The sequence below is a fragment of the Microcebus murinus genome, chromosome 19, assembly GCF_040939455.1.
Source record: "Microcebus murinus isolate Inina chromosome 19, M.murinus_Inina_mat1.0, whole genome shotgun sequence".
NCBI lineage: Eukaryota > Metazoa > Chordata > Mammalia > Primates > Cheirogaleidae > Microcebus > Microcebus murinus.
The window spans coordinates 21,338,419-21,361,824 of record NC_134122.1 but is presented as its reverse complement, the minus strand read 5'-3'; the positions used below and the strand labels follow the sequence as shown (position 1 = coordinate 21,361,824).

Sequence of the window (23,406 nt, the reverse complement as noted above, 5' to 3'; positions counted from 1 at the left end):
GCTGTGCTGCAGATCTTTCCAGAAGAGAAGGGAGAGGAGCTGACTGGGGCTGCCCCTGCCTCGTTGGATCTCCAGGACTCACCTCCTGGCACGATCTTCCACACTGTGGAATTGCCCTGTCTTCTTCCAGAGGGTTCAGGGCCTTCAGGAGTCTTGTGGGAGGCATCAGGTTTCTAGGCCTGGCTGTTAAATGGTAGCTTCTCTGACAGCTCCCAACTGAGAGCACAGAGGTAGGGACCAGGTCGATCGGCACTTGGGATAACAGATCTCTAGGGTGGTGTGGGACATTTGAGGTCAGAGTATGTGCAGATCCGAGTCTCTGAGACTTTGCAACCATTGGTAGAGGAAAATGCCCCTCGGACTTGGGTGGGGGGAATTGCAGGCCTGCCTGACTGTGTCTTGGGGAGGGACCCCCATAGCTCATCCCTCTGTGAGTGCTGCCTGCCACCCCCTCTGGCCTCCTGCATCTGGGTTCTTCCCCTAGAAGGGTGTGGCTGGGGAGTAGGAGGTGGGGACGTGAGCTGCCCGACACCCACCCTGCATTCCCCCCACCCTGAGGGCTGGCCCCTATGGTATTTATTCTGGCTCCCTACCCTAAACTCTCTCTGGGACCATCTAAGGTTTCTCCTCTTGGTCCATTTATCACAACTTAACTGTCCCTGTCTCAGTCTCCCACGGGGACTGAGTAGGGCCAAGGGAAGCCCAGTTTAGGCTAAGGTTTCCTTTAAGCACCTGCGAGCCAGGGGTGCCCATCCAGTGGTGTTCATGCTTTTGACAGGAGTCTGCTGGGATCACATAGCCCTAACCCAGGGAATGTATTTATTTCTTCCCTTTAACACAATCCTTTAGGCCGGGTGCGGTGGCTCACGCCTGTAATCCTAGCACTCTGGGAAGCTGAGGCGGGAGGATTGCTTGAGCTCAGGAGTTCGAGACCAATCTGAGCAAGAGTGAGACCCTGTCTCTATTATAAATAGAAAGAAATTAGCCAAACAACTAAAAATAGAAAAAATTAGCTGGGCACGGTAGCGTGTGCCTGTAGTCCCAGCTACCTGGGAGGCTAAGGCAGGAGGATCGCTTGAGCCCAGGAGTTTGAGGTTACTGTGAGCTAGACTGATGCCACGGCACTCTAGCCTGGACAACAGAGTGAGACTGTGTCTCAAAAAAAACCCCCAAAAAACAAACAAAAAAAAATACCCCAAACAATCCTTTAACAAACATTTTAAAGTCATGTATGCCTTTCAAGAAAATTTGAAAAGTTCAGAGGTGGAAAGAAGAGAGAAAAAAATGCCCTGCAGTCCTGTCCACTCATTTCCTCCTTAGATGTTGTATTTTTTAAAAACATAGATTTAGTCATATTATAGATGCAGTTTTATACTTTGTATTTTTCATTTATTATATACTCTTCATAGACCTCATTTTATTTTATTTTTTAATTTTTTTTGGCAGAAGAAACTGATTTTATTTTATTTTTATTTTAGCATATTATGGGGGTACAAGTGTTAAGGTTACATATATTGCCCATGCTCCCCTCCCCCCTTGAGTAAGAGCTTCAAGTGTGTCCATCCCCCAAACGTTGCACATCTTACTCGTTGTGGTGGTATATACCCATCCCCTCCACTCCCCTCCTACCCTCCTGACACCCGATAAATGTTACTCCTATATGTCCACTTAGGTGTTGATCCGTTAATACCAATTTGCTGGTGAGTACATGTGGTGTTTGTTTTTCCATTCTTGAGATACTTTACTTAGTAGAATGGGTTCCAGCTCTATCCACGAATATACAAGCGGTGCTATCTCACCATTGTTTCTTAAAGCTGAGTAGTACTCCATGGTATACATATACCACATTTTATTAATCCACGCAATTCACAATTGCAAAGCTGTGGAAACAACCCAAGTGCCCATCAATTCATAGACCTCATTTTAAGTGACTGCATACTCTTCTGTTGAGAAGGACACTAAAGTTTTCTCAACCTTTCCCTCGTGTGGACAATTGAGTTGTTTCCATTTTTTTAACATTGAAAATTATGCCTTATTAACATATTTGTCCATAGATTTTTTTTCTGTATGTAGTATTGCTTGTTTAGGATGGCCTTTCAGAAATGGAATTACTGGGTGAAAGTAACTCATTATCCAAGAGCTTTCTGGAATGTGGCATCAGTGTACGTCCCACTGGCAGGGATGTGACCGTCAGTTGACCCGCCCCAGCCAGCTTTGGATGTTTTCATTTAAAACATTTTTTCTTTCTGCAACTGATAGGTGAACATGATCATGTGACCTCAATCCATCTTTCCTTGGTTACTTGTGAAGCGGTTGTTTAGCAGAGAAGGTCCAGCGAGGGGTTCTAGTCCTAGGCATGTGAGGGAGGAACTGGGGCGTGGGGACAGGAGGCGTTGGTCTCCTGCAGGTTGAAGAGGGGGAGCCAGGCAGGTGATGATACATCCTTCGCCGTCTCAAACCATAACTTCGTTAGACCTGGAGTTACTGATGAGTTTGTTCACTAGTGACCCCCAGCCAGGTGACCGGTCTCATGGGACAGGAGGTGTTGGCGGGGCTGGAGGCCAGGGGTCCAGAGGGAGGCCTGAGGAGGAGTCCAGGCCAGACTCCAGTGGAGGCAGCTGAGTGAGGACAGAGCCACTACTCTCAGCTGGGGACATTTGGCAATGGCTGAAGGCATTTTTTTGTTGTTACCTTGGCAGTGGGTTTTGTCATTTCATTGTCACCTAGTGGGCAGAAGCCAGGAGTGCTGCTAAACACCCTGCAATGTGCAAGACAGCCCCACAACAAGGTGTTCTCTGGCCTCCAGGTCTCAGTGGGGCTGAGATAGAGAAGCTGTGGGATTTGGGGCAGTGGTGGTGAGGTCAGGGCCACCAGGGCCCCAGCAGGCAGGGCTTAGCAGTGGCAAGGGCTTGGGGGGATTGCAGGTCAGGGGTGATGCCTGGCTTCTGGCCTGGGAGACAAGGAGGACCCAGGTGAAGGCAGCTTGTTGGGGGCAGATGAGTGTGAACTCTGGGTTCTGTGGGCCCACATGTAGGGACCTCTGGAAGGCAGCTGGGGACCCCAGTGGGGAGGTGTCCAAGCCATAGAAGAGAAACAGGGAGACCAACAGGGAGGCTGTGGCAGGTGTCAAGGACTGAGGTAGGGGTACTTCCTGGATCTTGGTGTCCTCAGGGATCCTGGAACCCCTGCCCCATGGGTGTTGAGAGATGACTGAACCACGGACTGGTGGCTTAACCAACAGAAATGTGTTCTTCCTGGAGGTCTGAGATCAAGGTGTTGGCAGGGTGGCTCCTCTGGGGGCTGGAGGGAGAATTGGTTCCATGTCCCAGCAACCCCCTGGGGGTTGCCAGCAGCACGAGTGTTCCTCAACTTGCATCTTTCATCCTCGGTGGCGTCCCCTCGGTCTGTCTCTGTGTCCAAAGTCCCCGAGTTTACAGGGATACCAGCCATGCTGAATGAGGGCCACCCTAATGACCACCCCTGTGAAGACCCTGTCTGCAAATCAGGTTGCTGCATCCTGAGGTCCTGAGGTCAGGACTCTAGCATGTGTATTTTGGGGGCAGTTTTGCTCAGGATGCCTGTGACAGCAAACCGTTGCTAGCTGAAAGTGGCAGGTTGCAAGATATCATATGTGGCACAATTCCATTTTTGCCAAAAGTAATGCCAACAATGTCTACGCACAAAGAAAAAGTCTGAGGGTGTACACCAAATGCTGACAAGAGTGGTGTCTCAGTCAGGGCAGGATCGTAGGTTCTTTCTGTTTCTTTTTTCTCTAATAGCTGATAGGTAGGAGCCTTTGAGGGGAGTTTGAGAATTCTTGGAGATTGTGTGCATGCTTTCACATGTGGGTGCATTTCCCTGGGGAGAATGTCCCTTAGTTTGCAATGCATTCCCATGTGGATCTGAGATTCCCAAACACAAAGCTCCTAGAAGAGCCCTGGAATTCCATGGGAGTCTCACTTTCTGACGTGTGCTGGCTGTGGAATGTTTGTGACAGCACGAGGAAGCGCTCTTCTGGGTGGGGTGTAGCCTCAGTGGAGGGGGTGCTGTCTGAGGCCCCCTCTGTCCCCTGAGGCCAGCCAGGGCCAGCCAGAGCAGAAGCCTGGGCGAGGAGTTCTGAGTGTGTATCATAAGCGGGGGCGCGTGCGGCCTCCATACAGCACGCGGAAGGGTGTCGCCTCCTGCACAGACCAGCAGGACGGCCCACTCTTTGTGTGCCGCCCCCAGTGGAGTGAATGCTCCATCTCTGGCCATTTAAGAAGGGCAAGTTATTCTATGGTGGAGACTTAAGCAGGTAAAATATTCCTTATTTGCTGGCCAAATGCAGCACTGCAGCCTCCCCACCACGATGCGATCTGTCAGAAGAGTGTGTAAAATAATTAAGTCATCAATCCTTTTAATAATGAATTTTAATAATGAATTTTAATTAATTTTAACAAAGATGCCCCAGTAAAAAGCACACCCACTACTCTGGACCTACCAGCCCTATGTTTTCTGGGGATTTTTCTTGCTTTCCTATATATACATATACACAAATTATGTGGATAATTTTAGCTTATTTGTATTTTTTCTTCTTGGTAGCATTTCTTTTTATTGTGGTAAAATATATAACAAAAAATATACCATTTTAACTATTTCTAAATTCACAGCATTAATGCACTAGCATTAAGTACATTCATATTCTGGGTATCCTTTTAACATTTTTATGGCTTCTTATGGTCATAAGACAGTAGTCCCCAACCTTTTTGGCACCTGGGACCAGTTTCATGAAGACAGTTTTTCTACAGACTGGGGGTGAGTTGGGGGATGAGGGGGCTGTAAATACAGATGAAGCTTTGCTCACCCGCTGCTCACTCCCTGCTGTGTGGCCCAGTCCCTAAATTTCATGGAAGACAGTTTTTCCACCGACTATGGGCAGAGCGGAGGGAGGGCAGAGCTCAGGTGGTGACGCGCAGGTGACGCACAGGTGACCAACAGGTGATGCACAGCTGCGACAGCCGAGGGGGTTGGGGCCCGCAGCCGTAGATATTCCGTTGTGTGGATGTGTGTGTAATTTTTATTTTTCTTCCATTGTTTGTGTTTGATGGCTTTCATGGTTTCTTTGCCTTCAGAAAACACTTTTATGCTCTATAACTGATTTAAAAAAAAAAAAAAGGAGCATGTATGCAGATGTCTCAGGGACCAGACTCCGGCACAGTGTCTGGATATTCCCAAGGCCCTTGACTCCTCTAGTCAGTTCGCTCCCAAAGGATGGGTCAAATTTATGATTTCCCTGGCACATGCCACCGTCACTGTTGTCCCAAATCCTCAGCAGCTCTCCTCTGATGATGGCTCTGGGGCTAGTTTGGTGGCTCAATCTTGCGCCTGGCATTTACTCCCTGCCCGGGGAGTGGAGCCTCCTCCTAGACGCTGGGTCAGCCATGGCTTTCCTCTTTCTGTTGGTCAAGCAACCGATGGTCTGGGCCAACTCCTTGGTCTTTGGTGAAACACACAAGTCTCACTACGTCTCACTTTTGGAAGGAGAGGGCACAGCAGAGACGAGAGAGCCCCGGCTACCTTTTCTGAGGCTTTTGTGGAGGTGAACATTGACCTGCATGGACAACCATTCCTGGAGGGTGCAGCTTCCCCTGGCTGTCGTGTGAGTTTGGCAGCTCCGACCTGAAGTTCAGCGTCACTGCTGGTGACCAGGCTGCAGAGGCCATGCTGGTGGCAGACAGGGGTGTGAACCGGATGGATCGGGTTACTGAACTCTCTCACAGGTCTAGGGAAGTAGACGTGAATGGAATTCTGCCATCCATCCTACCAGCACCTCTGGGTTCTGATGTGGCTGCTGGGGAGGCCACGATGGAAGAGATGTGGTCCCAGCCCTTGGGTGGATGACACTCACCGCTCAACACGTGGGCAGGAGCCGGTGGTGAGTGCGGTCGTGGAAGTACATGTACTGTGACACTCATTAAGGGGCAGTGACTGGCTTTGGCTTGGGAAGGGTGGGCAGGAACATTCCATAGGCATGGGGCTCGAGTGGGTGGAAGGCGGCCCTCATCCTGGCCAGGCGCTCATGGGTCGGGGAAGGGCGGTCTCGCAGTGGGGCAGCTCGTGCCAAGCCCCAGCACCCTCAGATGGCTGGACCAGGACAAGCCACTGGAGGAGCCAAGGGGTGGGGTGGAGGATGGGGCAGCAGAACCAGAGGGTAGGGCACACAGGCGTTATGCTGGCTGCTGCCGGAGCTCTGGGAGCTTTGACCACCTGAGACGGGGTCTCAATCCCTCTGAGGAGGGTGGAGGAGGGCTGTCTTGGTGGTTTGTGGCCCTAGTGGTCTCATTCCTGGCCCTCTGCAAAGCTGATCCATGGCCCCCCCCCCCCCCGGCCCCCGGGCACAGCAAGGCGTGGTCTGGTTAGTGGGTGACGGTGGTTTTGGAGAAGCGGGGTGAGGGGGCCAAGCAAGTTTCAGAAGGAGGGAAAGAATGATCTCTAATTCAAATCCCGAATCCAGTAACTGTGAGCTCCTTACGCAAGGGCTGTTTTTCTTGTTTTTATTTTTAAATAGAACATTAGGGCGCTGTGTGTGTGTTTAACTGAAAAAGTGATGCGTGCACAGTGTGAAAGCGCAGTGAGACTCTCTCTGCTTACCCCACCCCTCTTCCCCCTCTGTCGCATTTGTTCTTTGGTATTTTTCAGGAGAATTTTGTGCACGTAGGTCACCGATGCACCGTCTTTTTAACCGGATGACACACTCTGCATCTTGCTCTCTTCCCCCACCCGTCGAAACTGGAAGCAAACTGGGGGGTGCACCTCCATGTCAGCCTCAGTAAACCCACGCCCCTCACCTTGGACAATTTATGTTTTAATTTAAATATGGTAAAATTCACTCTTTTTGGTGTATAAGTCTGTGAATTTCAACCCATGTGTAGAGTCTTGTAACTATCACCACAATAGAAATGCCGCAGAACATTTCCGCCCCTCCATCCCCTCCTGTCCTTTCTAGTCAAACCATCCTCCACCTTTAATCCCCAGCGGATGTCCGATGCATTTTCCATCAATCTGCCTGCCTTTTCCATGACATACTGGACATGGAGTCACACTGTGTGCAGCCTGTGAATCTAGCTTCTGTATCTTAACACGAGGCATTTGAGATCTGTCCATATTTTTCATGTATCACGAGACCCTATGTTTTATTGCTGGGTGGAATTCTGTTGTGTGGATGGATCACGGTTTGTTCATCCTTTGCCCAGTCTGGGAACATTGGGATCCTTTCCAGTTTTGTCAACTACAAATAAAGCTGCTATAAATATTCGTCTTATAGGTTTCTATAAGTGGAAGTAGGTTTTTATTTCACTTGAATAAATATTTAGTGGTGAGATTCCTGGGTCATGTGCTGAATATAAGCTTACCTCTAGAAGAAACTGCCAAACCGCTTTGAGAGTGTCTGTACCACCTCGCATTCCACTTGTTCTTCAATATTGGCAGCATTTGATAGTGCCAGTTTTTAAGCATTTTAGCCATTCTAATAGGTATATAGTGGTACCTACAGTGGTTTTACATTTCCTAATGGCTAACGTTGTTGAGTATGTTTTCATGTGCATATTTGCCATTCGCATATCTTCTTGTATGAAGTGTCTGTGTTCATGTCTTTTATATATTTTTCCTATTAGGATGTTTGTTTTCTTACTATTGAGTTTGAAATTCTTTATATGTTGTCAGATAGGTGATTTACAAATATTTTCTCCTAGTCTGTGGCTTTTCTTTCTTTTAATTCTTAACAGTGTCTTTCCCAGAGCAAAATTCTTTGTTTTTGATGAAGTGCAATTTATCAGTATTTTTTAATGGGCTGTGTTTTTTTTTTTTTTCCCTGAGACAGAGTCTCACTCTGTTGCCTGGGCTAGAGTACAGTGGCGGTCAGCCTAGCTCACAGCAACCTCAAATTTCTGGGCTCAAGCGATCTTCCTGCCTCAGCCTCCCAAGTAGCTGGGACTACAGGCATGCACCACCATGCCCAGCTAACTTTTTTCTATATATTTTTAGTTGTCCAGCTAATTTCTTTCTATTTTTAGTAGATCCGGGGTCTTACTTTTGCTTAGGCTGGTCAGGAACTCCTGAGCTTAAATGATCTGCACGCATTGGCCTCCTAGAGTGCTAAGGACTACAGGTGTGAGCCACCGCGTCTGGCCAATGGATTGTGTTTTTGTGTCTAAGATTGTATCTAAGGACTCTCCACCGAATTATGTTTGTGCCTTTGTCATGAATCAGTGGGTCACACATGTGTGGGTCTGTTTCTGGACTTGTTATTCTTCCATTAATCTATGCGTCTGTCCTTCTGGAAATATCATGAATCTTGACTACTGTGCCTCCAGAGTGAGTATTGAAATCAGGCGGTTTGAGTCTTTCAACTTTGTTCTTTTTCAAAATTATTTTGGCTATTCCAGTTCCTTTGCCTTTCCATGTATATTTTAGAATGAGCTTGCTGATATCAACCAAAAAATCCTCTTGAGATTTTGGTTGGGGTTGTATGGAATATATAAATCCATTGGGGGAGAATTTACATTTTAATAATATTGAATCATCCGATCCATGAACACAAAATATCTCTTCATTCATTTAGGTCTTTGATTTTTTTCATCATTGAAAGAAGAACTTTTATAGTTTTTAGCATATAGATCTTTCACGTATTTTGTTAGATTTATACCTATTTTGTCCTTTGTTCTAAGTGGTACTGTTTTTTAAAAAAAAATTAATAGAGTTTACTTCTTTTAGAGCAGTTTTAGGTTAACAGAAACAAATTGAGCATAAAATACAGCGTGTTCTCATACCCCTTTTCCCTTGGGGAAAGAGGTTCCCCTTACCCCTGCATACAGTTTCCCTGTTATTACTATCTTGCATCAGTGTGGTATGTTGTTACAACTGATGAAACATTATTAACTAAGCCTACAGTTTATATCAGGGTTCAGTCTTTGTATTGTACAGTTCTGTGGATTAATGACACATATCTACAATTAAAGTATCACACAGAAGAGCTTTGCTGCCCTAAAAATCCTCCATGCTCTACCTGTTCCTCCCTCTCCCCAACCCCTGGCACCCACTGATCTTTTTACTGTCTCTATAGTTTAGCTTTTTTCAGAATGTCTTGGAGTTGGAATCGTACAGTATGTAGCCTTTGCAGCTGGCTCCTTTCTCTTATGCATGCATTTGAGGTTCCTCCATGTATTTTTCTGGCTTGGAACCCATTTCTTTGTTGTCACTGCATAATATTTCATTGCACAGATATACTACAGTTTGTATATTCATTCACGTATCGAAGGACATCTTATTCGCTTTCAAAATTTGGCACATTATGAATAAAGCCACAGTAAACCTCCATGGGCAGGTTTTGTATGGAGATGAATTTTCACATCATCTGAGTAAATACCAAGGAGTGCAATTGCTGGATCATATAGATAAGATTGTGATTAGCTTTGTAAGAAATTATCAAACTGTCTTCCAAAGTGGCTGCACCGTTTTGCATTCCTACCAGTGATGAATGAGATTCCTGTTGGTCTGCATCCTTACCGGCACTTGGTGGTGTCAGGATTATGGGAATGCCCCTGGGCTCAGCTCTTCAGGGAAGACACTGGGCACTGGGGCTGCTGAGAAGGCGCCTCCCCCAGGAAGCCCTTCCTGACTCCTTCCCAGGGGCGGTTTAGGGGCCTCCCACTTGCTCATGCGGCCCTTGCACCTTGTCCTTCTGTTGCCCTGACTTTTTATTTTTTTTGTTTTTCCTGTGAGATCGAAACCTCACCACAGAACTATGTCTTTTTCTCTATTGTATTCTCTGTATAAAGCCTGATATATAATAGGTGCTCAATAAGTGATTGAAGACCTGCATTTCTCCTAACCTTGCCGCTAAATGGTTGGGTACCCTGAACACCTCCTCTGCCCTCTGTGAGCCTCAGTCTCCCTGCTTTGTTGGTGGTTTGATTCACCCCGAGAGGTGGGCTGGTGGTTCCTGGCCTGGGCTGGCACCACCTGGCCCCTCTCCTGAGACTCCAGGTCCTCAAATGCCACCACTTGCCCTTTAGACTTCGGATTTCACAGAGTGCCGAGAAGCCGTCTCAGGGCTGCACACAGGCTCCTCCCTGGTCCAGAAACACTGCTCCTGCCTGCCCGGCTCTGTGCGGACGGCCCCGTGGATGTCTGGACCATCCTGTGGAGGTGTCTTTCCACCTTCCTTGGGCGCCGGCCCAGTGTGCAGTGTCAGGCCGGCTGTGTCCTCCAGAGCCGGAAGTGGAGGGGTGGGTGGGACCGAGGGGCCCATCCGTCCGTGCGGGCTTCTCTTCGAAGGGTAAACCCAGCCCCAGAAATCCTCCTGAACGTCCACCCCCACCAAGTGTTTTATTTTCCCAGCGGAAGTCTGTGTTTCTGTCCCTCGTTTGCAGGCGGGGCAATCCCTGGGCATGTTACTCGATTCAGGGGAGAATTCTGAGTGCTGAGCTTTCTGGAAGCCCCGTTCCCACAGTGTTGCTGGGAAGATTCCTTTGGCCTAGGAAGCCCGTCCTGACCCTGTGACCCTGACCATTCTGCCGCTTCAGACATCAAAACAGGAGATGGGAAGAGGGATCTGAAACATCAGTGGTTTCCTGGAATGCAGGAGGGGGCAGGGATGCCATCCAGGAATAGCGGCCTGGCATCTGCGGGGGCAGAGCCGGGGCTCACCCCTCCTCTCGAGGCCCCTGAAACGGCCGTCCTGTTTGAGCCACCTGTTTCCTGCCCGATCTGACCTCTGCCTGCCAGAGGTGGAAAGTCATTCTCCTGCCAGGCAGGCGATGTCCATTCGTCTGAGAAAGCGAGACCCCGACTGCCCTCCTTGCAGAAAAGCTGCTTCTGGTTGCTGCACGCGGGGCGCCGTGGGACCTCCCCGAGCCCTGGGGCCTGGGCCGTCTCTCGTCCGTGAAGAGCCGTGCACCGCTCGGATCTCTCAGCGCCAGGGAGTTCTAGACACTGCAGAGCTGCTCCCTCTAAATCCACGTCGGCAGGAGCTGCTGACCGAGGAGCTTCCTTTGGACACAAGTCCTTTAGCTGCTGACTGATAGGAAGGGTCTTGTGGTACTGCCCATCTCCCCTGGAACCGTTTATGTCTGTGCTCCCGATCTGTGCTCCCGACAGGTGGCGCCGCTCACGTCCCGGCGTGGTAGGAGGCCCTACTGACGCTTACCCAGTGCGAGCGAGGGCCGAGGTCACAGGGATCGGCTGCCCTCCGACCTCTGACCACCTCTGCCACGGAGTGACCGGGTAGTTTCGTGGTAGTTTGTGGCCATGACAGTTTACGTGATTTGACACGGGGCTTAGGTGGGCCTCGGTATGTGTTGCGGCATGGGTGGGCCTTGGAAATGTCCCGATGAGTGGAGAAGCCAGACACAAAAGCGCAAGTTGCACGTTTCCGTGTGGAGCAGCTGGGTAGGTAAACTGTGGAGACGGGAGCTGCCAGGGGCTGCCACGTGGTACAGGGTCTCCTTTTGGGTGATGGAAATGTCTTGGATGTGGATAGAGGTGGTGATTGCACAACGCTGTGAACATGCTAAACGCCACTGGATTGTGCACTTTAAAATCGGTAATTGTTGGCCAGGTGCAGTGGCTCACACCTGTAATCCTAGCACTCTGGGAGGTCGAGGAGTTCAAGCCCAGCCTGAGCAAGAGCAAGCAAAAAAAAAAAAAAAAATAGAAAAAAATAGAAAAAATACTAAAAAAAGTACTAAAAAAAATAGAAATTAGCTAGATAACTAAAATTATATAGAAAAATTAGACAAGCAAGGTGGCACATGCCTATAGTCCCAGCTACTTGGGAGGCTGAGGCAGGAGGATCACTTGAGCCCAGGAGTTTGAGGTTGCTGTAAACTAGACTGATGCCACGGCACTCTAGCCTGGGCAAAAGAATGTGACTCTGTCTCAAAAAAAATATTGGTAATTGTTAATTTTATGTCATGTTAATTTTATCTCAAAAGCAATAATATATGTAACCTAAACATTTGTACCCCCATAATATTCTGAAATACTATATATGTGTGTGTATAGATAGATAAAAAGAAAAAGAATCCCACTCATCCACCGGGCCAAACGGGCTTCTCCCGGCCTCCCCCGTTCTGTAGGACACCTGGAACCAGTCCGAGAAGCTGCGCCCCCCACCCCAGGGCTCTAGCTAAGCCCCTGTCACCCCCGTGTCAGCCTCTGGCTGCTGTTCCCTCCGCCCAGCTCTTCCAGTGCGACATTGAGGCCTAAAAAATCACTCTTGGTTGCAGGAGCAATCTTGCCTGTGGTCTCTGCTCCTGCAAGCACTTCACGCCACCACGAGGCTGTGCTCAACTCGACTCTCTCGAGCCTGGTTTCAAGTTCCCACTGACTCCTCTGTACCTCTGTCACAGCCGTTATTTTTAATCATTTCTAAAAACCAAGGCCCCCGAGGGTTTATCTGGGAGCGGGGGACAACACATGTATGTGATGATTTCCATAAAGGCGGGTCCCGAACTTTGAATAAGGTGACATAGATGTACATGAACATGTTTCCAGCGTGTCACTGTCGATTTCTGTCTCCCGGTAATTGAAAATGGGGAGCAAGGTAAAAAGTGACTCGTGGCTCAAGGGGGGGAGGTGTTCATGCCATTCTCAGAGATTATGAGACAGCCTGTTGTCATGGCAACAGAAGAGTGGCGCAGTGTTTACATGGCAGAGAGTTCCGTGGACGCGCCCTCCCGAGAGAGATTGGTGGCCACTGGTGCCTGCGTCCCCTCCTTGTTCAGGCCGAGCAGCCCCTGGAGCCCCCCAGGCTCTGTTGATGAGAAAGTCACCTGACAGTGGAAAGTGCACCCCACACTGGGCTTCCTGGGGCTCCTCGGAGACCAGGAAGGAGGCCCATCTGCCTTCTAGCACTCGACGGAGCTTATGTCCTACTTTGGGCCGTTTCTAAAGACCGTGTGTAGGTCGGAGGACATGTGGAAATGGATTGGGGGGTAATGCTCAGCTCTTTCTTCATTCTCCTGTCCTGGGTGGTGTCTGGTGGCCGCGGCTGGGTCTCCGTCCCAGGGGTGTGCTGGTTCACTGTCTGTCACACCTGCCGGCCTGTGCCCAGGCTGGCAGAGCAGGGGGTTTGGAATGTCATTATTTTCCAGAGGAAGAATATCAGCCGTCAGCTCTGAGCTTGCAAACGGGCCTGCCACATGCTTATTTCGCCTCTCGGGCACGAGACCTCGGGGTGCCTGATAAACACCTGTCCACTCCTCGGAGCCCTGTCCGCCCGCCGGGGGCACAGCACCTGGGAGCGTCATTTCTGGGATTTGCGATCTGTGTAGGTGGTTTCAGTGCTGTTTATGTCTACAAGGTAGCAAACAAACGCTTTATTTAAATTGTGACATCATCGTTCCTTTCAACTTATTTGTGTTGTGTTAATGTCACAGAATGAAGGAAGCTGAAGGTCTACCCCAGCCCCAGCTCCTCAGCCTCTCAGAAATGTTTCCTCTTTGGATTCTTTGTGGTATATGGGATCCCCTCCCCCTTCGTCTCCTCCCCCTCGCCTTCCTCCTCCTCCTTCTCTTCCTCTTTTTTGTATAATTACGATCAAAGTCTAGATATAATATCAAGTAAGGGAAGAAGGAAAGTATTTACAGTTTTATATTCTGGGTTATCCTGTGATGTGATTTTCTTTTTCTAAAATTTTTTGTAGAGATAGGGTCTTGCTGTGTTGCCCCAGCTGGGGCTTGAACTCCTGGCCTCAACCCATCCTCCTGTGTTGGCCTCCAAAAGTGCTGGGATTGTAGGCATGAACCACCATACGGGGCCCAATTTTCAAAATGATACTTTTTTCTTTAGACAATTGAAAAAAAATTTATTCATTTATTTAACAAACATTTATTAAGCATTTACTATATGTTGGCACTGTTCTAAGTGCTGGAGATTTAGCAATGAATGAGGCTTACACAGTGTTCTAGTGAGGGAGACAGATGGTAACCTGGATAAATAAAGTGAAACACGCAGTTGGTAGCAGCAGGTGCAAAGCACAGGTGGGGTGGAGAGGCTGTCCCTGCCCCAGAGGGTGACGTGTGTATGGAGGCTGGAGGAAGGAAGGGAGTGAGCTCAGAAACAATTTGGAGGAGTGTCCTGGCAGAGGGAGTAGCAGGCACACAGGTGGGAGGGTGTTTTGGGTATTGGAGGAACAATAGAACCAGCATGAAGGCGTGGACTGTCGGGGGAGCCATGTGGAGCTGTGGGGTTGTAGATCACGCAGGGCCTCATTGGCCAACAAAGGGGCTTCTGTTTTAGCTCACACTGGAGCCATCGGAGGCTCCAGTGAGCGGAGGGATGTGCCACGTCTACTTTTTATGTGGCCAATGTGCATGTGGGTTGATTTACCCACACGCCTCCTCTTTTTTGTTCATTCTCCCTGCATCTCCAGGTTTCCTAGGTCGCTGTCTTTCTGCTCTGAGTGTTTTCCTGAGAGCAGGCCTGTCGGTGAGGGCTTCCCAGTCTGAGGGATAGTTTCACTGGGTATAGAATTCCAGGTTGGCAGTCTATATTCATGGTGGTGCATGAAGATATTTGTCCTGTCTTCCAACTGCCATTCTTTCTGTTGAGAAGTCAGCTGTCAGATCTGTGATGCCCTTTTGAGGGCAATGTCTTTTTTTTTTCTGGCTGCATTTTAGATTTTTCTCTGTCTTGGGTTCTTTCAGTCTACCACAATGTGCCTGTTTATCCTGCGTGGGTGTGTGTGCACTTCTTGCATCTGTGGGCTGATGTCTGTTATTAGTTTAGGAAAATTCTTAATCATTATCTCTCCAAACATTGATTCTGCCATATTCTCTCCTCTCCATCTGGTACTCTAATTCCACATAAATTGGAGCTTTTTACCATTTACCATATGCTCTTCTGCACTTTGCTGTATTTTCTTTCCTTATGTATCTTTGTTCTTCACTTTAGATATTTTCTTCTGACTTATTTTCCAGGTTGTTAATTTCCTCCCTGTGTTTCAAATCTGCTGCTAAATCCATTTATTGAGCTCTTTGTTCCAATTTTATTATGTTTTTTGATTCTAGAATTTCCATTTGGCTTTAAAAAATTTCTTTTCAGTTCTGTGTCAGCATTCTCAATCTTGTCTTTTATTTCCTTAAACATATTAAGCATAATTATTTTAAAATCTATGTCCTATAATTCCATTATCTGGGTCCCCCAAGGGGGGGGTCTATTTATATTGTTTATTGTTTCTCTTAAATTTTGTTTACATGATCTTGTCTCTTTGTACATCAGTTATTTTTAATTGAATGCCCAACATTGCATATGAAAAATTATAGAGAAAATTTAAGGCTTTGGATGATATGTTTCTTTTTAGGGAATTTATAATTGCTTTGTAAAAATGGCTAGCCTAGGGTGCTGGAATCCTGACCACCCCAATCCAATTAGGAACTAAGCTGATATGAAGCTGGGATTCAGTCCTTGTGAGGGCTGGCTTAACCCAGCTCCTGTTTCTGGGTCTACATAAAATCTTTGGGGCCAAAGCATAAAGTCTGGGGGATTAACTAGGATTTAACTTCCTAGGCAGGCCTTAAACTCAAGTTTCTGTCTTCCCTACCACTATAAATCCATTGAAAGCTCTGCTCAGCTGCTCAGCTACTCAGCTGCTTATTCTAGAAACTTTTGGGGGTTCCAAATGCTGTGCTCACCTCTTTGGGTTTTTGTCTTCTCTTGGAAATTGGATTTGCAATTATTCACTTCTGTGGTAGCTCTCTGACAACTTATAGAAGATATTTTTAATATTTCATCAAAGTTTTCTAGTTGATCTCACTGAAAAGGCCAATTTAAACAAGTCAGTCTGCCATTACTAGGAGTAAAAACCTGATTTATGCTTTAATAAAATCTCTTAATTGCAGGAACAGCCAGTGCAGTATTCTAAATGAGACATGGTGGTGGATTGGATCAGGGTGGTAATAAATAATAAATAATATACCTAAATTTAATTGTTTTAGATATCATCTATTGAATTTGGACAATGCTAAATGATCCCACCTTCTCTCTCGATCTTCTCAGTATAATTGTGTCACTATTTTTAATTCTTCCATTGTTTCCCTTCTAAAATCCTAAATTTTAGATAACATGCTAACCTCTTAATTTATAGTTTCATTAACTATGAGCTGCATTATTTGATTCCACACTTTTAAAGATAAAAATCTTAGCACACCTACCCTGTTTAGCTTTCTTCTTCAAAATTTTACTACCCTTTTGTTATCCAAACTTGTCGTCTTGCATTGTCCATATTGATGACACCATGATGTCTTTTATGCTTTCTCTATGGGTTGATTCTAAAAGTTGAAAATTAGTGATCTAGGATCTTGGAAAAATACCTTATTTTAGCTACAAACACAAATGACAGTTTAGCTGGGTATAGAGGTATAAGTTGAAGGTAAGTTTCCTTCAGAATATTGAAGGCTTTGTTTCATTGTCCTCTGGTGGCCAGGGTTTCTACTGAGAAGTCTAGTCATTCTGATTGTCACCTCTGTACCTTTCTCTGTGGAAGCCTTTGGGAAAATCTTATCCCTGGAAATTTCACAGTATAAAAAATCTTCATTCACTAGACTGAAAAGTCTGAGGGCCCTGTCAGCCAAGAGACTCATGTTCTTCAGTGTAGGGAAATATTATTTTATTCCTGACAATTTTCTCTGTTATTTGGTCTTCCAAAACTCCTGCTAATCAGGTATTGGACTTCCTGTATTGTTTTTGACATATGTATTTTTTACATGTTTTCTCTCTTTGTCTTTTATCTTTTGGTAGATATTTTCACAATTTATCTTTCTACTATTATATATTATTTTTATATTTATATGTTATGTCTAATATAAATTATGTTTATATTAAATGGAACTTAAATACATATATAATTTCAGTTTTCTTTTTCAAGGAAGCTTTCCATTTTTATTATATCCTATTAATGTATAATGGATTAAATATTTTCAAATCTCTCTGAGCACTATATGTGTGTGTGTATATATATATACACACACACATTTATACAACAGTTTTTGAAGTTGTCTTCTCTTTCCTGAGTTGTTATTTCCTCCAGGATCATTTTTTATCCTTTCTGTTTATCCTGATCTATACTTTCATATTGAATATTTTCGTCAATGTCAAGTAACCTTTGTTTGTTTACATTTAAGAATTACTCTTATTTAGACCCTTGTTAAAAAAGTTCACTTTAAAAATGGAGACAATCAGGGAAGTTCCAACACTGATTGGGCATTTGATGGTATTAAGGAATAAATATTAATTTTTTAGGATGATGTCTCAGTCCATTTTGTGTTGCTATAAGAGAATACCCAAAGCTAGGTGATTTATGAAGAAGGAGGTTTATTTAGCTCATAGTTCTGCACGCGGGGACGTGTCAGAAGCAGGGCGCTGGCACCTGTGCAGCTTCTGGCAAGGTGTTGACTGCTTCCACCTGCAGCAGGAAGTGAAGGGCCAGGGCGTGTGCAGAGATCACATGGTGGGAGAGGAAGCTGGAGAGAGAAACCGAGGAGGCCAGACTTTAATGGCCCAGCCTCTTGGGAGCTAATCCATTCCTGAGAGAGCAAGAATGAGAACTCACTCGCCCAGCGTGGGTGTGAACCTACCCCCAGCGTGGGTCTGCCCCCAAGTCCCAGACACCTGCTTCAGGCCCCACCTCCCAACATTGGGGCTCAAATTTCAGTGTGAGTTTTGGCTGGGACAAATCATATCCAAACCGTAGCAGGTCATAATGGGTACTGTGGTTATGTTTGTTAAAAGTTGTGTTTTAGAGATGCATGTTGAAGTCTTTAAAGTGGAATGATGTAATATCTGAGCTTTGCTTCAATCCCATGTGTATGTGAGAGGGTAGAAGCGAGACGAAATAGGATCAGCCTGTTTTGACGATTGCTGAGATTGGGTGATGGGCATTTATTATATTATTCTCTCCGGTTTTGTATAGGTGTGAAAATGTCCGTAATAAACAGTAAGATAAGGTGCAACAACAGGAACCTCACCTGAGGCTCCTGCACTTGGGGGACTCTGGGCTTCCTGTGCTTCTGGGTGGTTCCTCTCACCTCTGCGTTCTGCCCTGTTTCTGCCCTGTGAGGCTCTGGAGGGCAGGCTGTGCCCCTCCAGGATCCGGGAGAACCTACTTCTGCAGTCTCTGGGCTGTGGCTTACTTTGCCTGTCAAATTCCACGCTTCAATTCGTTGTCTGTTTTCCAGAAATCTTTTGAAATCTCCGATGGCATTTCTCCCATTCTCTTCATTGTTGTAGATTTGTATGTGCATATATTTTAATTTTACTATCATTTTAGAGGTCTCCAGAGGGAGAAGAGAAAATATGTACCATCCATCTGCCATCTCTTTTTGAGAAGTTCCATAAAGATATATTTAAACAACCGCATAAGATCGCACTGAACAATCCCAGAGTACTTATCGACTTCCTGGTTGGGCATTTGGGGTTTGTGAGAACCAGCCTGTGCACTCAGGGCGGGGGACATAGTGAGGGACAGGCAGGTCCCTGGGAAGACCGTGCCCAGCACTCTGCTTCACAGACTGCCACGCTGAGTTGGGGGCGAGCGGGTAGGGTTGTTCGCTCATCAAGCTGTGCCTCCTCGGGGAGTGGGCGTCCCGCTGGGGGGACAGGGCATGTGTAGGGCATCGCTGTGACTGTGGCCCATCCCCATTGCCCACTGACTTGGTGGTGCTGGCTGGGCCTGCTCTGGCCTGTGCAGAGCCTTCATGCATGTCTGCTGTCCATGGGATGGGTGTCAGCTGGTGTTTGCCAGGGACTCCCACCCCATACCCTCAATTTTAACAGGTCCAGGAGACAGTTGTGTGCTTGCCAGAAGGTTCTTGGAGCAGGGGGAGTATTACAAACAGCCAAGTCAGCAGGAAGTCAGAGTGTGCCCTGGGGCCTCAGACTCCTCCCCAGCCTCCTCTCCCTCAGTGTGAGCTGGTGGTCACCTCCCCCACCTGGATGGTACACCTGGCTGGGTGACTGTAAATGGCCAACATTTAGGAATCATTGGGTTAAAAATTTGGAATAAGGCTGGGAGGCTGAGGGAGGAGGAACCCTTGAGTCCAGAAGTTGGAGGCCAGCCTGAGCATCACAGTGAGATGGGACTTGTTTGGGGCAGCACCATCCAATCCCTGCACCTGGCTCAGGGTCACAGCCGCCCGAGGCTTAGTCCCTACGTGGGGAGTTGCTGAGCTGAGAGCAGGGGCTTGGCAGCTGGGCGTGTAGCTCACTTGTATGCTAAACCTGGGGCTGGGTGTTGCCTGGGGTGGCCCTGGGGTGGGTCAGGGGACACAGACAGCTATAGGAGTGACAAAGAAGTAGGTTGTGTGGTTTGTTTGAAGGTGTGAAGTGCTGAGGAGTAAAATAGGATAGGGGAAGGGCTGAGGGTGCCTGGGCAGGTGTCTGAGTGTCCTGCAGCTGCCATTAGAAGTCGCCCTAAACCGGGGGACCTAAAGCAGCAGGACTCATTCCTTCAAGGCTCTGGAGGCCAGAAGTCTGAGGCCACAGCGTTTTGCTTAAAATCTCAGTTTTCAAGAACCTATCAAAGTTAAGTGAGGACTTACTGTAGTGTTAAACTTTTGATTAGCTTTATTTTCCTTATTTTTTTTTAAGATAAGAAATAAGCTTTTATGAGAAAAAGTAAAATGTGAGCAATGGTGCCTAGAACATGACCTGCAGCTACTATTTGTAGAATGAATACATGAGTGAACAATTATTAATTTGTTTTGGGGTGGTGGTGGCTATCTTGATTTTCTTTTTTCTATAGATGCTCTGTGGAAAAACACCCCTGCTTCCATTTGAATTGCAGAGTCCCCTCTGGGGCCTTTAAAAAATATCTTCTTTGTATTTAGGAGAGCAAACCCCTAGGGGACAGCATGACCTAGAAGTCATTTACACTGTAGTGTGAATTAGGTTGGCTTCTGGTTCCCCCAGGATTCTGGGAAGCTTGAAACAAGACTGCTGTTTGGTGCAGTGGGAGGGGGGATGCTTTGGAAGGTGGGGAAGCGGTCTGGAAGGCTAGGTCAGTGGGAATTAAAGCGTTTGGGTTTTTGAGGCCCTGGGTCCTTTGGAGGAAAGAGAAGTGTGGGAGGAGGTGGAGGGGTGGGTGGAGACTAAGGACACACTGCCCTCACCTGGTGTTTCTGACCCGGCGACTTCTGGGCAAAACCGAGTGTGACTGTCGCATGAATGGATTCAGGAGACACAGGTGTCCAAGCAGGGTCCTGTGGGGGCGGCCCCTCCAGGGTGGGTAGTCCGAGGCCTCGCCCTAAGCGCATGGGGGGACAGGAGTGTCCCCACTCCACTGGTGCCTCTCCCTCTAGTAACCCAGGGGTGGGGAGGTTGCTTCTGGGGGCACAGGAGAGCGGGGGGCTGGTGAGGCAGGGCAGGGAGACTCACTTCTCACCTACACCTCTTGGTGCTTTTGGAATTTCATACCTGCCACATGTATAAATGATTTTCGAAAAGCAATTAAATAATGAAAAAAGAGGGAGGAAAGCAAGAGCTTTGTTTCCCTGTCATGCACCCACCAGATAGTTCCTGAATGTCCAACGTGAGCCGGGCACTGGCTACGGGGTCAGCAGGGCTCCCCATGGGGCAAACGGGCTGGTGAGGCTCAGAGGCTCGACGGTGGCCCCAGATCCCGCAGGGTTGAGACCAGGCCCCCAGACCTGGAGGTGCATCTCAGCATGTGAATGAACAGACAGCAGGTGGAGTGAGGGCGCTGTGGTCAGCAGGGCCGTACGGCTGGGGGGAGGTGAACTTGGAGATGCCCTTGAAGAAGGGGCCAGGACCTGGCCTGGGGTGGGCCTGAGTGCCCAGAGCCCAGGGAGCTGCAGGGGTGGGGTGCGAGGCGGGGCTGACCATGGGCACACAGGGTGGAAGGAAGGCCTTCGAGTCCAGGAGTGTCAGAGGGGAGCCATGGAAGGTGCTTGAGGGAGGGAGGGGCTCAGGCAGGGTGACGGTATAAGGCGCTTGGGCTCCTCACCTTGTCCAGGAGAGCCCTGGAGACCTCACTTCCCAGCCGCTGTGCCGGGGGGTGGGGAGGGTTCCCTGACAGCCACTTTCTTAACTTTCTTTCCCTGTTTTCTTCTCCTGCACAGGAAGAAAGCAGACAGATTTTGGCCCAGCAGAAGTCAAACTCGCAGTCCGACTCCCACGACGAGGAGGTTTCGCCCACCCCTCCGAACCCTGTGGTGAAGGCCCGGCGCCGGCGCGGGGGCGTGAGTGCCGAGGTGTACACAGAGGAGGACGCGGCCTCCTACGTCAGGAAGGTGAGGCCCGAGGCGGCGCCCCAGTCCCCTGTGCACGGCTGTCAGCACGAGGGACTGGACTCATTGTCGTTGTCTCTGCTACATGAGCTGAGCGCGTATTTGTGGGAGGGGCTGTGGGGGGGTCTCTGCCATCCCACAGCCACCTTAGGGCTCTCACCTGCTCAGGAGGTGAGGGGCTCTCCAGGGGTGTGGGACGTCGGCTGGGTGCTGTGTGGCTCCGTTTCTCCTGCAACTCTCCGGCCTCTTCCCATGAAGCCATGTGTCCCAGGAGGCCAGGGCCCCACCCTCACGGCCTCATCTAAACCAGGCCTGTCTCTGAGTATCAGCGTGTTGGTGGCTGGGCTTCCACACGTGGGTTTCGGGGGTGACGCAGTTCAGTCCATAGAACTGTCCCAGCTGCTTTACGTGTGCGGTTCCGTGGGGTGAAGCGCATTCACGTTGCCGTGCCACCGTCACCACCATCCATGCATGGACTTCCCACCTCGCGGGACTGAAGCTGCACACCCGGGAAGCAGGGCTCTCTGTTCCCTGCCCTGGTGTTTAGTACGGTTATAATCAGACCAGTGACACCCATTGTCGCCTCTGTGGTCTTCCTCCCAAGCCCAGAGCCCCAGTCTGACCACCAGGAGAACCCCAGACGAACCCACGGAGGGACAGCGTGTGGAGTCCCCGACCAGCGCTCCCTGCAGTGGCCAAGGCTGCCACACACAGGGGCGGCCGAGGGGCCGTCAGACCAGCGGGGACGAGGGAGACGTGCTGACCGGTACCCGGATGGGACGCTGGGGCAGAGAAAGGCCTTTGGCTAGCGCTGCGGAAATGCGAATGACGTGTGGGTTCCGCTGCCGGCCCGAGTCGGCCTCGGCCCCTCCGTGGTGACAAACGCAGAGTGACGTAGGGCGTTCCCGCGGGAGCCCGCAGGGGGATCGGGTGCTGTCTTTGCAACTTCTCTGTAAATAGAAACAAAACGCTTACTTTATACAGATCTGCTAGAACTAGAGCAGACCCAATGCGGTCCCTCAAAGGGACGTCTCCACAAAGGGCCCTCTGGCCTAGAACACAAGGCTGGACACGGGCTCCCTGGGCAGCCTGAGCTCCACAGGGGTCACGCTGTGGCCCAGATACCCTCCCTCCGTGTCTTCGTTCGCAGGGAGGGGTCCTGGCGTCTGCGATGCTCCTAATTTGAGGCGCGAGTGCTTTTCATTCACTCGGCGATTGCACACATTGGTCCAAAGCTCCCACGAGGCAGGTCCTGAACCGTCCGCATTGAGAGAGGCGTGGGACGGCGTGTAGGGTCCTGCTCATGCTCCTGGTCGCAGTGGCCCAAGCCCCTACCCAAGCCCGACCCCATCTCTCCTCTCTCCACCCTGAATGGGTGAACATTGCCCTGGGTGTAGCCCCAGACGTGGTCCAGTTGTTTAGTGCATATGTGGTTTTCAAATATTTAAACTAATGTTTTTTACCTTAAAAAAACCCCAGCAGAATAAATCAATAACAGTCAGTCATCCAAGGCACTGCACATCTTCCAGGCTCTTCTAGGAGGCTCTAAAGCCTGGCAGAGCCAGTCAACACAGACCCCAAATTCTAGGCTAGGCGCCCTCAAACTACGGCCCGTGGGCCACATGCAGGTGTTTTTGCCCATTTGTTTTTTTTTTACTTCAAAATAAGATATGTGCAGTGTGCATAGGAATTTGTTCATAGTTTTTTTAAAACTATAGTCCAGCCCTCCAATGGTCTGAGGAACAGTGAATTGGCCCCCTGTTTAAAAAGTTTGAGGACCCCTGTCTAGGTGGTACCTAAGTTTCCTCTCTGGCCACTCCAGGTTCCTCACCTTTTATTTATTTTTAAAAAAGTAGTGGTGAATGGAGTAATTTCAGCTTTAAAGAAGAAGGAAATCCTGTCATCTTGGATAATGTGGACGAACTTGCAGGTCACTGTGCTCAGTGAAACACGCCAGGCACAGAAAGACGCCTCGTGATCTCAGTTCTGGTAGAATCTGAAAATGTTGACTTCACAGAACAGAGAGTGGAATGGTGTCTGCCAGGGCGGGGCTGGGGGCAGGGAGGGAACAAGAGATGCCCATCACAGGGCACAGGTGTCAGAGACAGGAGGGCTGAGTTTT

The 23,406-nt window shown here is 48.6% G+C and overlaps 1 protein-coding gene across 3 annotated transcripts in view; it reads left to right on the top strand.

Moving 5' to 3' along the window:
- The window catches only part of PRKAR1B (protein kinase cAMP-dependent type I regulatory subunit beta), a 133,207-nt gene that overhangs the window by 1,348 nt on the left and 108,453 nt on the right, over window positions 1-23,406 (top strand). For 2 of the 3 annotated variants that reach the window (XM_012759094.2, XM_012759093.3), the window contains exon 3: window positions 21,117-21,287. In XM_012759094.2, the coding sequence (XP_012614548.1) occupies window positions 21,117-21,287 (171 nt within the window). Of the gene's footprint in view, window positions 1-12,664; window positions 12,975-21,116; window positions 21,288-23,406 lie in introns of those variants that run through there. The other variant, XM_075995219.1, reaches the window with a different exon arrangement.